The following is a 22,540-nucleotide window of genomic DNA, read 5'->3' as shown; positions in this document are numbered from 1 at the left end:
TCGCGTGTTGCAATTCACCCTGAGGCGTTTGAGTCCGGACGAGCGGCGCAGGTTCCGGCGCAAACTGGGCGAAATCCAGCTCGAGGAGGGCTTTGTCCGCATCCCCGAAGAGGCTCTGCAGAAGGCAGGCGCCTCTCGCCTCGGAGACCTGCTGCTCAGCTACTACGGCTTAACTTACGCCGTCGAGGTGGGGGCCAAAGCACTTAGCGCCGTTGACCGCGAGTACGAGGCGGACAGGCTCCTTCGCTACGCCAGGGAAGAAGGTAGGCTATGCATTGGTGCATCCTGACCTTCACAGTCGTTCAGTCTGATAGCAGATCCTTCCATCCGTGGTTGCGCTGAGCTGCAGCCGTGAAGGTGGGAAGGAAAAACAAGCATCTGCTTGGAATGTTTGGAAGTACCTTTACTTTACCGCCAGGCATTTAGCGCCTGTGTAATAATTTGGAATATTTCAACAATCTGATGGCTTTAAAAATCACAAATACCTTCAGTGCCCTTAGGACACACAGAACAACAAAGAATCAGCCTAGTAGAAGAGATGGCTTTTCTTTGGACACAGGGTTAAGCTTGTCCCTTTGTAGAAGGGAAAGTACTTTTTCTTTCATGCTTGAGCCTTGCAAAAAATTTAAATCAGACCTGCAAGTTCAGAACGTTTGCAGGCCATCCTGACATCTCTGGAACAGAGGAAGGTCCCAAATGGGCCTCACAGTGTATCTAGCTCAGGATTGCTAATACAGTATTGCCTGACAGCGACACTCCAGGGTTTCAGGCAGGAGTCTTTCCCAGCCCTACCTGGAGACACCAGGGATTGAACCTAGGACCTTCTGCATGCAAAGCAGGTGTTCTGTCCCTGAGCCATGGCTCTTCCCTGGTCATCCAGTTGAAAGTGCTGCCTGCTGAATGTCCTGCAAATAGCTTTCTCTAGGAAGAGGAGGAGGAATTTCCATGCTTTATGATGGTGTAAGTAGGTTCCTTGGTTTAGTTATGTTAAATTCTTGAGAATAACCTTTTGGAAAATCAAAATAGAAAATTCTTTCCAGTAGCACCTTAGAGACCAGCTGAGTTTGTTCTTGGTATGAGCTTTCGTGTGCATGCACACTTCTGAAGAAGTGTGCATGCACACGAAAGCTCATACCAAGAACAAACTCAGCTGGTCTCTAAGGTGCTACTGGAAAGAATTTTCTATTTTGTTTCGACTATGGCAGACCAGCACGGCTACCCACCTGTAACTGGAACTTTTGGAGAATATTCTAGAGAATAATCTTTTGGATTATCCTGCCGCATTCTCAATTAGTTGTAGTTTCTGGGTCACCTTCAAAGGTAGTCCCTCATAGAGCGCATTGCAGTAATCCAAGCGAGCGATAACTAGAGCATGCACCACCCTGGCGAGACAGTCCACAGGCAGGTAGGGTCTCAGCCTGTGTACCAGATGGAGGTGGTAGACAGCCACCCTGGACACAGAATTAACCTGTGCCTCCATGGATAGCTGTGAGTCCAAAATGACTCCCAGGCTGAAGAACCATGGTACAAAGGGTAATCTCCTGGCAGACCTAGACTGAGCCTTGTAGTATATAAAGGTAACTGACAATCTATATAGAAATATGATAAAAAATAGAAGAAAAAAGTAACTGTGCGGTAAAAGTGTATCTAACAGATAACGTACAATGAGAATATTTGGAAGTCTTTTTAAAACCTCAACTACTTTTTCTTCTCTATTCCCCCCTTTTTCTTTCTTTCTTTCTTTTTTCATAAATTGTAGTGTCATGTGTATTGTGAGGTATACAAAGTATCTTTGCTTCAGTTGCCATCATTTTCTTTTTTGTTAGAAACAAAAACAGAGTGTTGTATAAATGTATATTTTTTAAAATAATGATTGAATTGGAAAATGATATAATTAATTAATATACATGTTTATTCATGGGTAAACTTGTTCAGATGGCAACCAAAAACTGTACAGATACTTTTATTCAATGGGGCAATGCCGTGAATTCACATTCTTTGATTTTTTTGCACCAAACTTGAAATTGAAAATTCAACGTGAATGACTCACGTTAATCACTACGCCTGCCACTAACCGTATATTTACCATCAGCTTTGAATTCTAATTATGTTGTGTATGTTGTCTATGTATGAAATGTAGCTTCATAGTAAAAGTAAAAGGAATATAAAAAACCTCAGGTCTGCTACATCAGTACGTTCTTTAATAAGCATATGTACATGGTACAGTATTTTCAGTGCAACACTAAAAAAATCATTATAAAGTTTAAAATAAAAGTTATTATTTCCAGAAAATAAAACACAAATAATCAGTAATGACAAGTTACATAACATTGTAAATGCAAATTACATCTACTTAGACAAGACAGCACACAACATATTTAAATTATAACTGATAAATTGTCACAAGAATTTTTTTTTAATAAAATAGGCTTTACGTAACAAGTCTCAAATGTTTATAAATTTATATTGACTCCTCAAACATCTTAAGAGGATAAGTCACCATCTTTGTCTCCACTGATCACAGAGCTTTCAGTTCCACACTGATCATCTGCGAGATCATAGAACGAAGTTGATGGTTGTGTAAAATTCAATGAGCTTGTTAGAAGCTGTGTTTTCTTCCCTTCTAGGAGCTTTTAAGTTATGAGCTACATATGTAAGGAAGTAGAAATGTGATCACAATAAGCTTTGAATGATTTCAAACAAGACAGTATGCAGGATACTGGCCTCTATAAGATGGCATTAAGTGTGTCCAACCCAGTGCTTTTTGGGGTCTAAAACACTGTCTAGGGTTTTAAATATGGCTGCTGCTGTGAGAATTGTGAATCCCCATCAGTTTCCAGGAGCAGCTTCTGCCAGAGAAGCTTTTCATAGCCATCCTTTTCCTTGTAAGAATTCTCAGGTCATTGTCAATCTTGCTTCAGGTTGAGAGGCAACTGGTGAAATTCAAAAGGAAAGGGTCACTTTCACCTTTCTTTTCTTGAAAGGGTAGTGGAATATCCTTAAGAAAATAGTAAAGAATTTTCAATGTCACTTTTTGATCAACAGCAATGTGTGCTACTCCCACCTCATTAGGGCATGAGAATATGCTGAATATTTCAATTAGAGAATGACACACTTTCATTCCTCCTCTGCTACTACACATAGGACATCAGTTTGACTACATAAAACTGTTGATGTGTACATAGATTCTCAAGATCTAGCAGCAGAGTGGCCTTCCTTCAGGTCAGCCCAATTCTTTACATGGTAACTAATTCAGGAGCTCAAGAAACGTTTCATCAGAAAGAGCCATCGAAGAGCAATTTCTGTGCTTAAACAATTGACCAAAGCCATGACATTTCCCATCCGAATAAAGTTTCTTCTAATCCAAAACAAACGTAAAACATTTTGCTTTTTGGTAGTCCTGCTTAATTTCCATCCAATTTCGTTGGGTTTTTTTTTTTTTTTGTTAACCCAGGTGCACTTTTAATTCTTTAGTGTACACATAAGTAGACCTACAGGGTGGTCATTTTATGACATTGTCACTATTTATCACCTATACAAAATCCCCCAAATTTCAGGCAGAGACATTGTAATGGATCTGCCCTTAGGCAGGGTATGGTCAGAAACACCAGCGTGTGAAGAGTTAAGATTCTGTCTGTTTGAGTGGCAGTTCGCTCGCAGGAGGTGGGACTTTTTGCCCTTTAAAAGGAGGGAGCGGCAGTTGGTCAAGGGGGAGAAAGAGGGAGTGAGTGGTGACTGAGGGAGAGAGGGTTAGAGACCAGGATAGTGGTGGGTAGGTTAGGCTAGGTCGAAGGTTGAGTATGTTATACTGAATAGAAAACCTTTTACATTATGCTGTTATGAAACTACGTTTAAACTTTTGATTCTCTGAAACCGTTATGCTCTTTAAAAAATAAAGACTTGTTGCTATAAGTCAGACGTCATCGATTCTTGGGTCCAGCGGGTTATAACTGCTCATGAAGAGGTGAACCCAGGGAAGAATCCAAACTGTCCTGCGAGGTGTTAGTTTGTGTCTTAGGGGTTTCACTCAGGAGGGGCTAGTGGGCTGAAACATTGTGAATGCCACTGAGTTGCTAAAAGGGTTTAGCAGACTGCTACAGTGAGGGATCTAGAGAGAGAGACCCTGGGGCTGTAGGCAATAAGGTGTTTAACCCCTGAAGCCCAGGGCAAGGATTATAAACGGCCACAGCAGCTGGACAAAGACACTCCAGTTACTAAGATACTCCCGTTTTGTAACTACCAGGTGTTATGAGACTTCCCGCGGGGGCAAGTTGTGAGACTGACCCCCAGGGCGGGACGAAGCCTCTGTGCACTCCTGGCTACTCGAGTCCAGGGGCACATTAGTAATATGTGATTGTTCCCAGCTTCAAGAACAACACACACTAGCCAGTAAGGCTAAAACTACTTTATTGCAGTTAAAATGCAGAGTATGCCTCTGCATAGCCAGCTCATGAATTCAGCGCTGTCTGTAATTGCGTCCAGCATCTCTGAGCCAGAACAGAAAGTAAGAATACAACAGTACATTACAACAGTACAATACAGAAACATCACATGTGTGGGAAGCTAGTAAGACTGGTGGCTTTCCCACAGGAAGAAAACATGGCTCATAGTCAAGTGACCTCGCTGCAGAGGCTTTTCGCAGTTCGGCTTGTAATAATATCACAACACCAGGGAGTTAACTTCATTGATGGACCTCCGAGGGACAGGCGGGGTGGCTAATTAGTCTGACCCGGAACACCTGAGCAATAAAAAAATAAAAATAAATAAACTTAGTAACGGGATGGGAGTGTGAAAGGGAGGTTCGTTGTAGACCCCTTACTATTTTTCTTCTGGAAACCCAAACAAACAAAAAACCCACCCCGTTTTTCATGAAATGCCCCAGAAATGCATTGAATTTAGCAGATTGTATTCTATCATTTTTTAAATAGACAAATTATCAGTGAAAGGTCAAGGATTTGTCAGTAAGTTGGTCCAAACCTCCTCTGAATGTGTTTTTTGGTTCTGGGTGTTTTGACTATTGACAAGCGGTATTTGGAAGGTCTACATTCTAAGCCTCTTCCTGAATATGCTGGTATTCTCATTAGGGTAGAAAAACACCCCCCAGTCATTGGTTAAGGAAATAAGTGCTTAACCAGTAAGAAATGCACTAGCGCCTATTAAATATAGAAAGACTGCTTGGGGGAGGATAAAACAGCCAGTTTTGACCTCTCCCTTACCTGCCCACAGGTTACAATACCAAGTCCCATGGTATGCAGAGGAATGTAAGAAAGGAAAAAGCATGGTAAGTCCATGACAATTCTGCTTGCAGCTTACAAGAGAAGAGCGTAGGGCTTCTGTGGTGAACCCCATCAGGCCCTCCATTACACACCCCATTGGGCCTCCTCTCACCACACGAAGTCACATGCACATCACAATTCTCTGACTTCAAACTTCTGCATTTTATCATAGAGCATGGTTTGCATGCAGGGCTGGCCCCAGACATTTTGGTGCCCAAAGTAAAGCAAATTGGTGTTCCCCCAGGGATTGTATTTGCTAAGGGTGTGTGTTTGAAAACACAGGGGGGAGTCACTTCTCTCCTTTCCTTCTCTCCTGCCTTCCTTCCTTCTCAGCAGCCCCACCAGCAATGATCAGTGGCAGGAGCAGCATCAGTGGCAGGGAAATCCCTCGCCCTGCTGTGTGTCTGTGTGGGGGGTGATGCTGGGGCCAGTGTGGTGTAGTGGTTAAGAGTGGTAGACTCGTAATCTGGGGAACCGGGTTCGCGTCTCCACTCCCCCACATGCAGCTGCTGGGTGACCTTGGGCTAATCACACTTCTTTGAAGTCTCTCAGGCCCACTCACCTCACAGAATGTTTGTTGTGGGGGAGGAAGGGAAAGGAGAATGTTAGCCGCTTTGAGAGTCCTTCGGGTAGTGAAAAGCGGGATATCAAATCCAAACTCCTCTTCTTCTTCTTCTTCTTCTTCTCCTCTGAAGGAGGAAGAAAAAGAGAGGGGAAGTCACATGCAATCCAGGGGGTCCTTAACTAGAGATGACAATCTTTTTCCAAAATGCATGTTATGTACACACATGCACACTCGCTTCCCTTTTACAAAACCAACACTTAAATGTATACAAAATCCAATCTGTGGGTGGTGAGCTCTGGGAGGAGGACTGTCACACTAAACCTCGAGTTAACTTGGTTGATTAACACAAGCTCTGCTAGAAAAACTGCCCCATTCTCCTTGCAGTATATTTCTGAAGTCCATTACCGTATTTTACGCTCCATAAGATGCACTTTTCCCCTCCTAAAATGGAAGGGGAAATCGCTGTGCGTCTTATGGAGCGAAGGCTTCGCTCCCACTGCCTCCCCCATCCCCCGTCGCGTTGTGCGGAAGGTGGGGGGAGGCAGCAGCGATGTTGCTGGATCATGCCAGCACCTCCGTTCACCGAAAGAAGCTTCTTTCGGCGAGCGGAGCTGCTAGCACGATCCAGCAACATCTCCGCTGCTTCCCCCGACCTCCCGCCGAACGCGACGGGGGATGGGGGGAGGCGGCGGGAAGCGAAGGGGATGTTGGTGGATCGTGCCAGCAGCTCCGTTCACGGAGCTGCTAGCACGATCCACCAACACCTCTGCCGCCTCCCCCCACGTCCCACCGAATGCGACGGGGGATGTGGGGAGGCGGCGGGGAGCAAAGGGGATGTTGGTGGATCGTGCCAGCAGCTCCGTTCACGGAGCTGCTAGCACGATCCACCAACACCTCTGCCGCCTCCCCCCACGTCCCGCTGAACGCGACGGGGGATGTGGGGAGGCGGCGGGGAGCAAAGGGGATGTTGGTGGATCGTGCCAGCAGCTCCGTGAACGGAGCTGCTAGCACGAACCACCAACATCTCTGCTGCCTCCCCCCATGCCCCGCCGTATTCGGCGGGAGGTGGGGGGAGGCAGCTGCGATGCCTGCTTTTGGGATCGGTGGGCGGCAGGGAGGTTGGTAGAGGATTTCCTCCACCACCCCACGCGCTGCCCGCCAATCCCAAAAGCAGGCTTTTGGGATCGGTGCAAGGCATGGGATGGTGGAGGAAACAGCGGGGATGCTGCTGCTTTCTCCACCACCCTGCGCCCCGACGCCAAAAGCAGGCTTATCCCCTGTTGCTTTAAAGGGACATGGGGAGGAGGGGAGAAACCTTCTCCCCTCGCCCCCATGTCCCTTTAAGGAAGCGGGGATGAGCCGCTGTGAAGGGAGAAGGGGCTTCCCCTCCAGCACTCCCCTCCGTGTTTTTTAGAGGAGGAAAACCAGGAAAATATTTTTTTCCTGGTTTTTCCCCTTTAAAAAACAAGTGCATCTTGTGGTCCGGAGCGCCTTATGGACCGAAAAATACAGTTGCCCAGGGGCAGAAGGGTTCCCCACTTTGGACTTTTAAAAAACCCTAAAATAAAATCCTGAGTTGCCAGTTTGTCAGTTCCTCACCCCCCTAATGGGGTGGCTAGTGGCTGTTGCCTTCTGCTGGTGGAAAGGAGGCTGCCTTACCTGAAAGAGGAGACAAAGCTGGACCTGATGGCCGAAACCAGCCAGCTTGATAATAATAGTACCATAGCCCACATGAGGGAGGGGGAGAAGCAACAATAAGAGAGGCAGCTGCTGGGTTTGAGCTCCCTCTACAGATTTGGTCCACCAGCACACCTTCCTTTCAGGTCTCCATTTTGAAAATCATTCCATTACAACTTTGCCCTCCTTGTTCCTTGGGGGTACAGGTGAAGTCGTAACAGTTCCATGTTCAAAATAGGTGTGCAGTTGAGGAGGAGGGTTATTGGGTGGCAAAGAGGCACCCAAGCAGGGTGAAGCAAGCTGCCCCCTACCAAAGACAGCTTGCCTCCCCCTCTTAATGGGCAGCCTGGCTCTCTTTGCATTCAGAAAGTATAAAAACTTAGTCAGCAGGAGCATCAGCCTTGGATGTAACCTAGAGAGTGGTGCAAAATGTATCAGGAAGACTGCCTATATTCTTGGCAGTTAAAAAAGGATGGCAAATTACATAGTGCTTTCTATTCAATGTGGAATAAATCAGCATGTTTTCCAATGGAAAAGCAGATCTCGGCATGCTCAGAGAATCAATGGGGGCAGTAGAGAACCTCAGCCCCAGCTTGTATCCTAATCAAGTTCCAATTCTCCCCCCTCCACCATGCCTGAAATCAAATAAATGTTTTTGCCACAGGTCACTGGAAGGAGTCACTATCACTGGTGACGAAATGGTCTGCAAGGGAAGAAAAGAATTACTTGAAATTATTGAAAAGGACCTAGAATTCTTTTTTTGTATATTATGCTATGGCTTTATTATCACATGGAAAGAATACAGGGACTTGCAGAATGCAGAGGGAGACTCCAAAGAGAAAAGTCAAAAACTGCTGAATATGATCCAGGAAAGGGGGGAGGCAACTTGTTGCTGGTTCCTGGAACAAGTAGAAAGGAAACATCCAGGCTCCATTCAGATTCTGCTAGCTGCAGTCCATGGTGAGTTTGACTTAGAGTACTTTCAAAGCTTCAAGGACAGTTCAACTACCTTCCTCCTCCTTGCAACAGTCAGGTCAGGTAAAGAATTGTCTTTTACAGGCTCAGGTAAAAAATTGGTCCAAGCTACAGGCTCCTCAGTGGCGCAGTCAGAATCCCGACTACTTGCAGAGGAAGTAAGAACCACCAAGATGGAAAACCTAGCATCTTCTGGGACAAGAGTCGTGTGTAACCTGTGTCCCAGTGAGGTAGGTGGCTGGATGTCTTACTTGCATTACCCACCCACAGGAATGAATGAATACACATTGATACTTGGCAGGTGGTTCTGTCAAAGCTCTGCTGGATCTCTGGAATGGAGAAATGACCAGGGCAGCTTCTCTTTTCTGCAACTGGAGCCAAGTCGGTCCACTGGTTGTTTATAACAATAGTTGAACAACAACAGGCCCAGGACAGAACCCTTTGCCACCCCACTTTTCATTTTTTTCCTGAGGATGAAAAGGAAACATTAATGAGCACTCTCTGTGTTCCTTTGGTCAGTCAACCAGCTACAAATCCACCTAACGGTCATCCAGCCCTCATTTTGACAGCTTCCCTGCAAGACTATCATGGGGAACATTTTCAAAAGCCTTTTTGAAATCAAGATACACCACATCCACAGCATTCCCCTAATCCACCTGATTCCATTTCTCATGAAGACTAGAACCACAATTTTCTGCTTGGTCTCCCACATTTCTCAGAGTGTCTGCCATGTTGCTAGTAGTCTGTGTCTGTTTCTGTAATGGACCCGTACTAGATCGCTTGCAGTTGCACAGCTTGAAGAAAGCAGAAAGATCGCATGTTTTTTTCATGATTCATAATAGAAATACTTTATTGTTACTCTACCACGTTTACAGTGAGATTAAACGAGTCCCCCTCCCCCACAATTTCTCAGTCCTTGTTACACTCTATCTGCTGTTGTACAACCACCAACCCCGAACATCAGCTGCAATGTTGCCATCTTCCATTCAGCAGCCTCACAGCCCACAGGTAGAAACTGTTCTTTAACCTGTTGGTGTGTTTTATCATGCTACTACCTCGGGCAGGAGATTAAAAAGGTGCTGGCCAGGGTGTGAGTCATCCCTGAGAATGTTCCTCATTCTTCTGAGGCAACAGTCTTCTGCGATAACGTCTAGTGGACTCAGGGGGCAGCCCATGATGTCTTGTGCTGTCTTTACCACCCTCTGCAGGGACTTTGTGTCAGTGGGTGTCAAACCAGCGTACCACACCATAATGCAGTATGAGAGAACACTTTCTATCGTGGACTGATAGAAGGAAAACATCAGTTGTTGTCTAACATTGTTCTTCCGCAAGACCCTAAGGAAATGAAGTCTCTGTTGGGCCTTCCTGACCACCTTGGCTGTATTGACCTTCCAAGTAAGGTCTTCACTAAGATGGACTCCCAGGAATTTAAAGGAAGAGACTCTCTCCACACAGCCCCCCGATATACAACAGGGCTAGCTCCCCTCTCTTCCTCCGAAAGTCCAACACCATCTCCTTTGTCTTGCCAATGTTTAGGTGCAGATTGTTCTCTGAGCACCACGTGGTTGCCTTTTGAACCTCCCCCCTGTATGCAGATTCGTCTCCACCTGTAAATAAACCTATTATGGTGGTGTCTTCAGGAAACTTAATTGCAGTAGATGGGTCAGATGAAATGCAATCACTGGCATGCCCAAAGAATTAAGAATAAATTTATGATGAAAAGTGCAGGATTGGTTTTGTAAGAGGGTTTGATTCTGGCCTTTGCTGAAGTTAAGGATTTAGGCAGCCATCTTCATCAGTATTGGCCAAGCCCAATTTGCCTCCCTACAGCAGTCCTAGGCAAGCTCAGCCCTCCAGATGTTTTGGGACTACAATTCCCATCATCCCTGACCCCTGGTCCTGTTAGCTAGGGATCATGGGAGTTGTAGTCCCAAAACATCTGGAGGGCCGAGTTTCCCTATGCCTGCTCCTCTACAGACATGGGGGAAAAGAAAGTACACCCTGTTTGAATTCTGTGGTTCTACATAGGAGGACATAATAACAACCATCTGTTCCTTAGCAGGTCTTCAAAATAGGTAACACATGATGTCTAACACCATGCCATGGTTTATTTAACAGAAATAAAGCCAAAATGGAGAAGCCGTGTGTGAAAAACTAAGTACACCTTACAATTCAGTAGTTTGTACAACCACCTTTAGCAGCAATAACTTGAAGTAATTGTTTTCTGTATTACTTTATCAGTCTCTCACATTGTTGTGGAGGAATTTTGGCCCACTCTTCTTCACAACATTGCTTCAGTTCATTGATGTTTTCAGGCATTTGTTTATGTGTAGGTCTCTTAAGGTCCCATCACAGCATTTCAAATGGGTTGAGGTGTGGAGTTTGACTGGGCCATTGCAACACCCCAATTCTGTTCTTTTTCAGCCATTCTGTTACATATTTGTGGGCATGCTTCGTATCATTGTCCTGATGCATGACCCAATTTTGGCCAAGCTTTAGCTGTCTCGGATGGCCTCACGTTTGACTCTAGAATACTATGGTATACAGAGGAGTTAACGGTTGACTCAGTGACTGCAATGTTCCCAGGTCCTGCAGCTGAAAAACAAGGTTTCTCCTGGCAACCCTTCCAAACAAACCATATTTGTTCAGTCTTTTTCTAATTGTACCGTCATAAACTTTAACATTTAACATGCTAACTGAGGCACGTACAGCCTAAGATGTAACTCTTGGGTCCCCCCCCCCCAATATCTCTGAGCATTGTACGGTCAGGCTACTACAGCCAAAATGAATGCAGAACAAAGCAGATATAGAAGAGCCTTTAGAGGTGTTTAGTTGTGGGTTTGACCTCAAGCAGTGCTGCTTGGTGTGGTCACAAGGATGTTAAAAACAGACAAGTATGCCCTGTTTTCAGATGGAAAACGGCGTCTGGTTGCCACATTAATGGTTAATGATTTTGTTACAGGATCTTCCAGAAACAGTCAGACCAGAGGTGTTTTCGGACTCAGAACGGAGTCATGAAAGATACAGGTGATCTTCCAAAGCTTTCTCCCTGAAGGGAAAAGTTTCTACATTGAATTTTTGGGTGGGATTCAGAGAAATGTTCTGCAGAAAACATACCCCAATTACATCTTGACCTGCACATTGCATTCCTGGTCTCTTCATTAAAAAAATTCCCGGGTTCCCAGGAGCAGAGCTGGAAAAATATTACCTTGCAACATTGGTGTTGCTTATGCCCAGTTGTGTATATCCCTGCCCTGCCTAACCTTTGAGGAATGAGGTTAACATCCAAAAAAGGGTGTCTATGACAGAGCAGAGTGTGAGGAAGGTGAAAAGTCTGTAGTTCTGGCTTTTGGGAGAAATGGTTGTTCCTACTCCTTAATATGAATGTATGCATTTATTTGTTTGTTTGACTTCTATCCCACCTTTCTTCCAAAGTGTTGGGATTCTAGAAGAGGATATATTCATTATATATTATCCTTCCTTCTTCACGTTTGTGAGTTCATCAGAGTGCCACATCTTTGCAGCTTAACAGAGAAGCTTACTAAGGCTAGTTTTAGCTTGTGCGGTGCTATTTTTTTTTTTTTTATATATAAAAAGAGGTACCACAACTTGCCATGAACGCCTCTCTTGTTCTCTTTGAATGGCAATAGCGCCCACCCGAGAGTTGCCGGAACTGAGTTCCGGTGAGTTCTGACTCAAAGAAAGGTATGGCGTCGTGAAAGGTTAAAATAATATGTACTCAGCCTCATGGGCCTATCTGGCCAAACATGAAGAAAGTGGCTTGCCCACAACCACCTAAGGAGCTTCATGAAGGAAGCTCATTCTCCTGCTTTCTCTTTCTCCACTTCCTGGGCTTTATTGCCCCTTCCTCCAAATAAACATCTCTAGTTATTTCCCCCCAGATTTGCTACACTGTCCAGACATTTGCTTGGATGCAAACCATCCATCCCACTTTTCAGTTGTGATTTTGGCTTTAATATTCCACATCTCCAAGCCATTCTTTGATGCACTGCTTTCTTAAGTGTGCATAGGTCTCTTCTTAATCATCATAGAATGATAGAATTGAAGAGTTGGAAGGGACCCTGAGGATCATCTAGTCCAACCCCCTGCAATGCAGGAATATGCATCTCTCCCATACAGGGATTGAACTGGCAACCCTGGCATTGATCAGCACCATGCTCTAACCCAGCCAACCTCGGCCCTCCAGATGTTTTGGACTACAATTCCCACCATCCCTGACCACTGGTCCTGTTATCTAGGGATCATGGGAGTTGTAGGCCAAAACATCTGGAGGGCTGCAGTTTGGGGATGCCTGCTCTAACCTATGGTACTGTTTCCTTGATATTTTATAGTCAAATATTATTGAGTCCAAGTAGTTGGGGTGGGGATTGCTTCCCATCAGGAAGATGCAGAGGGTGTCGGGCTGGTGTTCAATCCACTTCTCTCTCCATTTTTCCCTTTGTGGCATTCAGACTGTGCTTCACGGAGGCTGGATCCTTCCTTTGCTTGTATACTGATGTCATATTTGAGGTGAGAGGAGCTGTGACCATCACCTACCACTTTGATTCATGGTCTAAGCACCTGACCGAACAGAACATGGAGAATTGGGTTGTCGCTGGGCCTTTGATCAACATTGAAGCAGATCCAGCAAAGGCTGTGCCAGCTGTTCACTTCCCTCACTTCTTGTGTCTTGCAGGTATGCTAGGCAAAAAAGTTTGTAACAAAATATTGTATGTAACAGGAAGGGTGCAGTGATGAGCTTTGTCATCTAGACTCAGGTAGGGTCATGCACAGAGTGGATGCAGAGGAGTGGTGGGAGGCACCAGTTGGGGAATCCCCAAGGGAACCCCCAGGGGAAGAAGGCTTAGAGCCAGGAGATTGCTGGTGGGACAATGACGAGGGATCAGAGGGATCACCCTGGGAGGAGGTGGTGTTGGAAGCTGGAGAGATAACAGGGTTTATTGAGTAGGAAGAGTCTGTGACTGAGAGCAGTGCAGAGGTGGATGCTGGAGAGGAGGTGGACCAGGAGACAGGTGTGAGGCAGGCCGCTGAGAAGCCAGGGAGTCTCCCCTCCTGCTGTGAACAGCTTCGTCTCCCAGAATCAGAAGTGGTATGAAGAGGGCAGAAGTGGTATGAAGAGGGTATGGTAGGCAAAAAGGTTTCCAATAAAATGAATGTTTTCATGTAACAGGAAGGGTGCAGTCATCCAAACTCAGGGGAGGTCATGCACAGGCTGGCTGCAGAGGAGCCAGCCTGTGCATCTAGACTCAGGTAGGGTCATGCACAGAGTGGATGCAGAGGAGTGGTGGGAGGCCCCAGTTGGGGAACCCTCCAAGGGAACCCCCAGGGGAAGAAGGCTCAAAGCCAGGAGATTGCTGGTGGGACAATGACAAGGGAGCAGAGGGAGCAGCCTGGGAGGAGGTGATGTCAGTAGCTGGAGAGGTAACAAGGTTTATTGAGCAGGAAGAGGCTGTGACTGAGAGCAGTGCAGAATTGGAGGCTGGAGGGGGGGGCAGGAGACAGATGTGAGGAAGGCCGCTGAGAAGACAGGGAGTCTCCCCTCCTGCTGCGACCAGCATTTTTCTCCATTTGTCTCCCATAAACAGAAGTGGTATGAAGAGGGAAGAGCAAATACAGACATGGTGACGGAGTCTCTTATTGCTTGGGAAGGAGCCTTAGGGAACTGCCTCTATGGGCTAGATCTACTGGAATGTGTTGCTGTGCTCACTAGGCCTGGCGTCCTGGGATGGCCTTGTTTCCTTGAATAAAGGGTGTATAGTTCACTGAAACAAGGTGTTTTATTGATGACCTGCTCTTTTGTGCTGCTTTCCAGGTAAGGATGGTTCCCAAGTCCACATTGCACATTTTATGGAAGGGTGGATGAGCCTGGAGAAGCCAGACAGAGTGGGGCCGTATCATGTTGTGTTGGAGAACCCAAACTTCTCTCCCCGTGGAGCCATTTTGAAATCGTCATTGTTTAAGCGAATGATAAAGGTCCACACTGTGGCACTGCTCTATCAAATGCTTCAACTCAGTTCACCAAAATTCCACCTTTACCTCCTACCCAATGACTCTTCCCTGAGAAAGGTAACTGGGATTCTCCAACTCTGATTGGTATTCTAGATGGCCTTGGTCATTTGCTTGATCATAGGAAGCCTGACAGAGTAGCTATGCGAAATTATGCATCAATAGTGTGTCATGGTTCATGAACTGTATCTCCCTCTGTTGGGTTGAACTAATTTACCAAACTGCTTGCCAACATCAACATGCCCCTAGAGAGATTGGCAGTTGCCCTTCACTGAGTTACTTTGACTCCCACCAGTAGTGATGTTTAAAAGTGACATTTCCAATGCTGGGCAGCCTCCTTTCCAGAGGGCAAATGCCATGCCTGGTTCCATAGACAACATCATTGCACTGAATTTGTTTAGGAATTGGCTTGGTATTTACTAGGAGCTTTCTCCAAGAACTTCTGAGGGAAAATGCTGCTTCTGGTTTGCACACATGATAGATAAATTGCCTTCTCAATTTCAAGTGTTCCTCAGAATATTATGTTATGTTTTGATCAAAGTATAATGCTTTCTATTGTTTCCTGTGTTGCCTCCTCAGGAGAGTTAGCAGGGTGACCCAGGATACCTGGTACCTCTGCTGTTTCATAGGTCAAGCTGGCCAATCCAGGGGTCCAGAATGGAGTTCCCCATGTGGTCAGAAAATTGCCTGCCCATATTTTGGTCTCTACTTCCAAAGTGGTTTAGTTTTCTTTATATCACTGATAGAGAACCTGTTTCATTTCAAATGCTGTGGGACTACAAAACCCATCATTCCTGACCCATAAGGGCAGTGGCTGATAGGAATCCAATGACACCTGGAAGGTTGCAGGTTCTCCATCCCTACCTTAAAAGCTGCAACAGAGCCGAGCAAGGGGTAGGGATCCAGTCTTCCAGAAGTTGGTTACCTTTCTTGCATATCTCAGAAGTGACCTTCTTTGCCTTTCCCAGGCGGTTCATGAGCATGAAGTACAGTGTCCTTCACAGAGAATAGAGAAGCCCCCCTGGACTCTGAGACCTCTGAGAATTGGCTGTCGCTTCTTTGTGGAGACAAATGATGCCAAAGTTTGCCCAAAGGTGAGGCGAAAAGATGATGAAGGGCTTTGCTAGGGCACAGCCAAGGCTGTGAAGTATGAGAATGGGGGGACTGCACCAGATCCCTAGTCACTCCTTAATTTGACTCCCTTGGAATGGTTGACTGGGCTAAGCCCTGTTTCCACATAAGGTTTAATGCAGGGGTCAGCAGACTAAGGTCTGCGGGCTGGAGCAGGCCCAATTGCCTTCAGGATCCGGCCCACAGACTGTCCGTGGATTGGCGTGAGGATTCTGTTTGTTCAGGCTGCGCCATTCCCCCCCCCCCGTGCCATTCCATCCCCCCCTTCTCCCTCACACACAATGCGGCGGCGCATTCTCCCTCCCTCCTTCTGGCTTCTCCCCACCCTGCCTAGAGAAGAAAGGGGGCTGTGCTGAGCTGGCTGAGCGCCATTTTAAGCAGCCCCTCTCCGGAGCCAGCCCTTTCACACCGCTCATCTTCCCTCCGCTGCCACCGCCCTGGTGCTCCTGTGTGCCAGAGAGTGGAGCAGACAAGCTCACTCTGCCTACCCACAAGTAGTGGCGGTAGTGGTGGTGGTGGCGGCAGCCCCAGGGAAGGGAAGGTGTGGGTGAGGACTACTTGCCCCCCTCCCCTCTTCTTCCAGCTCCCCCCCCCCCGGTGTCCCTTCTCCAGCCCGCCACAAGGTCTGAGGGATAGTGGACTGGCCCGTGGCTAAAAAAAAAAAAAAATTGCCAACCCCTGGTTTAATGCTTCTCCACAGGAAGTGAAATTTCAATATCTGGATGCCGACAAGCTGCAGCAGTATGTGGAACTGTCTGCTTGGCAAATGCAAGACACGTTCAACTTCAGCGTGATGGAGAAGCGCAAGAATGAACTCATTTGGGAGGCACATGTGGCACAAGGTGAGTTGGAATGGAGGAAGATCAGAAGGTTGGACCATACTTCGGGAGGCAGGATGGAAAATGACACCCCAGTCACATCTCCTCTTTGACTGCCTCATTCCTGTTCTCTTTCAGGAGAGTTTAAGTCCCCTGAGATAACTTGCTCTCTTCTACATGCAGCACAAGGTCAGCAGCTTTTAATTACTCATCATACTTAAATCTCACCTTCCTCGCAATGGGAGCACAAAAAACTCCGGCAGCAGGCAGGGTCAGACGGAGGTCCCTGCATGGGGGCATGATTTCTCCCTATATGTTTTACCGTTTAGACTTCTCAGTTTTCAGCAGTGTGTCAGTTGTTAAAATACTATTTTTAATGGGTTTGATTGGTTTTCTAACTGCATGTTAATGTGTGTTCTTCCTACTGTGTTTTTCCTTGTGAGCCAGCTAGAGAACTTTTGTTATGAATTGGCAATACAAGTGTAACACAGTAAGGTTTATAGCAGAATCCTAAAAAGTGGCTTTCTTCCCAGGGCAGAGGCCTTGTGGGTAAAATTTTCATGGATTTAAAAGCTGGCACAATGGCCACTCTCTTCCCACAGAAGAAAGGAAGGATCATGGGAGACCCCCATGGCAGGCAGGGTGGAACAGGGATCACTGTGTGTCTGGTTTGGGCACTGTAAAAATTGTGCACGTGGGGCTAATGCCCCCTGGCACCCCCACACTGCTATAATGTAGAATGGAAGGTGAGAAGTGGGGGTAGAAATTTTTGGTGTTGCACAATGCGCTGCTGTAATTTGAGACCCGAAAGCGTGGCACAGGTTCATGTCCCATAATTATCATTCTCACATAATCCCTCCTTGTTTCCTACCTATCCACAAACTTTCTCTTTTCCAGATGCTTGTTGCTGCACTCTGACCCATACTGCTTCCAGCAGCACTGACTCAGGACATGGTGTGGAAAGCAGGTAGGGCTTGACATTCCCTTTCCTCACACAAAGCCAGTCCTGCTATTAGGGACAATTCAGCAGCTGCCACAGGCAGACAGCAGGTGTTTGCGGGGGGGGGGGGCGTTTAGGCATCGGCTGCACTGCGGTTGCTTGAAGAGCAAAAACGTGCAAACGTGTAAAGTCAACAGAAGCTAAATTGGGTAGAAGAAGAAGAAGAGTTTGGATTTGATATCCCGCTTTTCACTACCCGAAGGAGTCTCAAAGCGGCTAACATTCTCCTTTCCCTTCCTCCCCCACAACAAACACTCTGTGAGGTGAGTGGGGCTGAGAGACTTCAGAGAAGTGTGACTAGCCCAAGGTCACCCAGCAGCTGCATGTGGAGGTGCGGAGACTCAAACCCAGTTCACCAGATTACGAGTCTACCGCTCTTAACCACTACACCACACTGGCTCACAGTGGGTGGGTCTCTCTATGTATCAATTGCACAGAAGGTTCCCCTCAGAGCAGGAGGAGGTTTAGCTCCAATCCCAGCATTGTGTTGCCTGGACCCCCCCCCCCCCCGATCACTGGTCAAAGATGGCTCTCTAAACTGCAGAGCATCCTCAGGCCACACCTCTTTCCCCTCCCTCAGTGCCAGTCACAGTCATGGAAGGTGACAGCTCCTTCCCAGATCCCTTTGCTGAGCTTCTCTTGTTTTGTGCCTGCTTTTCCCTGCTGTTGGAGGCGCCAGTGCAGTGTGAAGGTGAGGATCATCAGAGAACATCTAGTGTCCGTCCTGGAGAATCTGGATGAGGATGAACTCAAGAGGTTCAAGCTCAATCTCAGTGATTCCCCCATCAGGGGTGGCTATGAGAACATCCCTCAAGGGAGGCTGAAGAAGGCGGATGTCATGGACCTGAGCATGCTGCTGCTGGGTTTCTACATGGATGATGCTGTGCAGGTGACGGCTGATGTGCTCAGAGCCATCAACTGCAGGCCTGAAGCAGAGAGGCTCATCTCCCTCTCCGAGAATGAGTAAGAAGGAAGGAATTCCAGCTCACAGAACTCGCTAGGATGGAAGGCAAATGGAGTGAGTGCCACCTGCCCCAGCCCCCCAGCAAATGCAGAGTGGTGGATTGATAATCTCTTCATGGGGGCTGTGGGGATGAGAGGATAAAAACCTTACATCAGGGATAACCAACCTGGTGCCCTTCAGTAGTTGGCTTATCTTTTTTATTTAACAGAATGTGTGTAATGCTCAGTTATAGGAAAAAATCCCTAAGCAATTTGTATAAAACAAAAAAAAATTTTTTAATAAAAGTCAGAAGTTTAAAATGAGTTGGCTTTAAAAAATTCAAAATGTTAATAATATCAGCAGCTAAAATATAATTTTAAAAATAAAATCACATATTAAAATACGTGTCAGCTTTACATATCTGGGTAGGCTTTCCTAAACAAATAATTTTTTAGCAGGCACTGAGCATAGCACAAAGACAGCTGTCAATGAGCAAGCAGTTCCACATATGAAGATACATGTCAGCTTTACATTATCTGGGTAGGCTTGGCTTTAAATAGAATGTTTTCTGTTTGTTTTTAAGCAGGCACTTAAAATAATACAAAGAAGTAGCTGCCTAATGTCAATGGGCAGGGAGTTCCACAGTGTAGGTGCTGACTTGCTAGAATATGGATTCCCTGGAGGTCTTGGACGGCTGCTCCCATCAGTCCCAGCCAGCACTGCTAAAGATCAGGCATGATGGGAGTTGTAGTCCTGCAGTTTATTTAGGGAACTGTGTTGGCTACCACTGCTGTACATAGAAAAGCTGTTTGCTCTGGGGCAATGTTGTCGGAGACATGGAGCTAGTTGTGCATCCACACCACATTTTTAATGCACATTTAGAGCATGTGGCTTCCCCCAAAGCATCCTGGGAACTGTAGTTTAGCCCTTCACAGGGCTGAAATACACCATGCTCTAAATAAAATACTGTTCCCAGGATTCTTTGGGGGAATTCAATTCACTTAAATGGTGTCGATCAGCCCTTCGTCTTGTGTCCCTTAGATCTGAGGCTTACAGAAGAGCACTTCCCATGTTCATGCATGATGGGAGTTGTAGTCCAGCATCTTCTGGAGGGCACCATATTGACTACCCCTGATTCACATGGTCTCATGTTCCCCAGTTTGGGGAGTTTTGCTACAACATGATTTCAACTTTCGGTCCCCTGATGTTGCTGAACTTCAACTCCCACCCTCTTTAAAGTCAGGTTAAGCTGGCTGGGTGTGATGGAACTTGAAGACCAACAACTTCTGGGGGCCCAAAGTTGAAGATAATTGTCTAGAGCAGGAGCAGGTAACTGTTGAACCTCCATAAGTTGTTGAACCAACTGCCATCACACCCAGCCAGCTTGGCTAATGGAGCCCAGGAGGGTGGGAGTTGTAGTTCAGCAACATTTGGAGGGCCAAAGGTTTCCCCCACTTTAGAAATTTGGGGGCTTCTTTTCCCTTCATTTCCTGAGAGTATTTAATAGCTTCACACATGTACTCAATGATCCCTTTTTTCCTTACTCCAGGAAGTAGTTCATGCTGAAACCTGTGCCTTAGAACTTAATATGAGTCTGCTGGATCAGGCCAGCATCCTGTTCTCATCACAGCCACCCAGAAGCCTGTGGGAAACCTGCAAGTGCAAGAACTCACTCCCTTTCTGTGACTTACAGCAACTGGTATTCAGAAGCATTTCTACATCTGAATGAGGAGGCAGAGCACAGCCATCATGGCAGGGAGCCACGTCTTCCATGAAGTTGTCCAGTAACTTTTTTGAAACCACCCAAGTTGGTGACCAGCACTGTCTCCTGTGGAAGCAAGTTCCGTGGTCTAACTCTGCGCTGTGTGAATGACTTTTATCTGTCCTGTGTCTTCCAACATTCAGCCTCACTGGATGCTCACTAGTTATATGCCGCGCAGCAGTAAATTAATCAAGCAGAGTCTTCTTCATAAAAAGAATAAAACTGACCCCAAGGGTTGTGCTGCCCCCTGCCATCCTCCTCCTTGGAAAACAATGGAGAGCCCCTTCCCACCATCTCTGATCCTTCAGTCTCCAAAAAGATCTGGATGTCAAGCTGTTTTGTCTCAGCTCTCCCAGCATCCTCTCCAACACTTCACTCAGGCCACAACTACAAACATTTGCCAGTTTTATAATGTTTTTGTTTTGTTCTGCTGCTGGGAGAAGGAGATGCACATCTTGGGAGGAGGAGCAGGTTTCAATCCCAGGAGATGAAGCCAGAGAGAGACAGCCTGTCCTTCTCTGAGCTTCCTGGGTGGTGGAGACTTCAAGTTGGTTTGCCTTAGGGCTTCCTAACATTTCTCCTTTCCAATTTGTACATCTACCAGAGACACCCTGGGGAATCTACCAGTAAATTGCGATCTACCTCTTGGACATCCCTGCCTGGTAGATTTATTTCATTCCGCAATCTGGTAGATTGCGGGATGAAATAAAGTGATCACAGAGTGTAACGTAGCCCCGCTCCCGCCTCCTGCACATGCTCCATTTCCACTCTGTTGTTGCATCGTTAATTCCAGTGTTTCCTTTACAAATAAAGCTCAGCAACTTTGGCTCCCCACCCCCCAAAAAAGCTCCTTCCAATGACAATGGGTAGATCACTGCCAGTTTGTTTATACTGGCAGTAGATCACTGTTTCTTGGGAGCTGGACGTCCCTGCCTTAGGGCTTCTTAACATTTCTCCTTTTCAGTTTGTACATTGTAAACAAAAGTACTTTGCAATAAAGATATTTTAGCAAAAACATTGTGTCCTTTTTGTGGGATGTAAACACAGAGCAGTCAAAACATACCATTGCTAGAGTGGACATGAAGGGTATCTCAGTCCTCCAACCAAAACTTCCTGTTTACCTGGACTGAGATAGCTTCCTGTGTAACTAGAGGTGGGTGTGGCCTCACCTGTATACAAAACTCTTGGGAGCAGATGCCATCTCTCTTGGATCCTGTTTTCAACGAGCTACATCTAGGAACAAGGATGCCCTCTTGGCTTGCAGCCGAGAGAGGGCCAGGTGAAGCCTGTTCCCTTATGGAACCAGCTTCACGCATGTAAATACATTTATCTAAACCAGCCTGCCTTCTGAGACTGTACTGTAACTCAGGATGAAAAGCTGTGAGTAAACTCTTTTTATACTTTTAAAGAGAAGTGTTGTGTCTTTACTTTTAAGAGGGAAGAAGGGGAATATACCAGGAATATAAATTCTTCTAGAGGCTTTAGCAAGCCTGTGCAACCGTGTCTGCTGTGTTTTAGAAAGGGAATGGAACTCTGCTAAGTTTGGAGCTTGTTAACACAAGCTGGGGTGAGATATATAAAATAATATATCCTCACCCACACTCCTAAGCATTCCCACACTTTTCATTGGCCTGCATAAGCTTCCAATAGTCTTTCATCCAAAGGAAACTGGTCCAAGAAGTCTCACTCAATTTTTGAGATAGTTATGGGAATTTGGCCATTTGAAAGAAATTGGAGAAAAGGTTTGGAATGAGAAAGAAGGAAATTCCCTGGGTTTTCTTGGGCCAATCTCTGTCTTCTTCCCAGTCAACTTCAAAGAATGTCTGTGAAGTCAAATGTGGGGAGAGGAGGAGCACCTTAAGGGATCCCCAGCTCTTTGGAGAAAGGGGGGAAATATGGCCAATAAAACAACAGAAAACACTAAAACAATAAGGCACAAAAGGGGCTGAGGGAGGAGCAAGGCTGATAGGAGTTGGAGTTCAGCCACACCTGGAGGGCCCTCCCACAAGAATCAATGGATCCACTAATAATACCTGGGCATTCTCTTCTTTCCTGCCTCCCATGTGGCACCTCCAGGTTTGTAAGGCAGGAGCCATCCATGCAAGGAGCTGAATTTTGTCACCTGCACAAGTGTTAAAAGTTATACACAGAAAATGCTGTGTTTGAATGCATTGTATTTGGAATGCTGTAAGGAGATGTTTACCTTAAGCCATTTGTTCCACTCTAGGTGAAAGAAGAAGAGTGGTGTTTCTCCATTTCAGTGAAGCTACCTCATTGCTGGAATCCCACACTGCAGTTTTCACAGCAGGAAAGGAAACTTGAGAAATCGAGTGTATTTGAATTACAGGTTGTGCGGTAATCTTGGA

The 22,540-nt window shown here is 46.2% G+C and overlaps 1 protein-coding gene across 1 annotated transcript in view; it reads left to right on the top strand.

Annotated features, from left to right (window-relative positions):
* LOC117057520 overlaps positions 1-21,180 on the top strand; it is a 47,188-nt gene extending 26,008 nt beyond the window's left edge. The window contains exons 8-13 of the mRNA XM_033168370.1: positions 15,489-15,614; positions 16,352-16,493; positions 16,608-16,658; positions 17,367-17,436; positions 18,142-18,487; positions 19,962-21,180. Coding sequence (XP_033024261.1) covers positions 15,489-15,614; positions 16,352-16,493; positions 16,608-16,658; positions 17,367-17,436; positions 18,142-18,436 — 684 coding nt within the window. The 3' untranslated portion in view covers positions 18,437-18,487; positions 19,962-21,180. The remainder of the gene's footprint in view (positions 1-15,488; positions 15,615-16,351; positions 16,494-16,607; positions 16,659-17,366; positions 17,437-18,141; positions 18,488-19,961) is intronic.
* The last annotated feature ends 1,360 nt before the right edge of the window (positions 21,181-22,540 follow it).

This window comes from Lacerta agilis, chromosome 14 (genome assembly GCF_009819535.1).
Source record: "Lacerta agilis isolate rLacAgi1 chromosome 14, rLacAgi1.pri, whole genome shotgun sequence".
NCBI classification, from domain to species: domain Eukaryota; kingdom Metazoa; phylum Chordata; class Lepidosauria; order Squamata; family Lacertidae; genus Lacerta; species Lacerta agilis.
The sequence above is the reverse complement of the archived record's forward strand: the minus strand, read 5'-3'. Positions and strand labels throughout refer to the sequence as shown.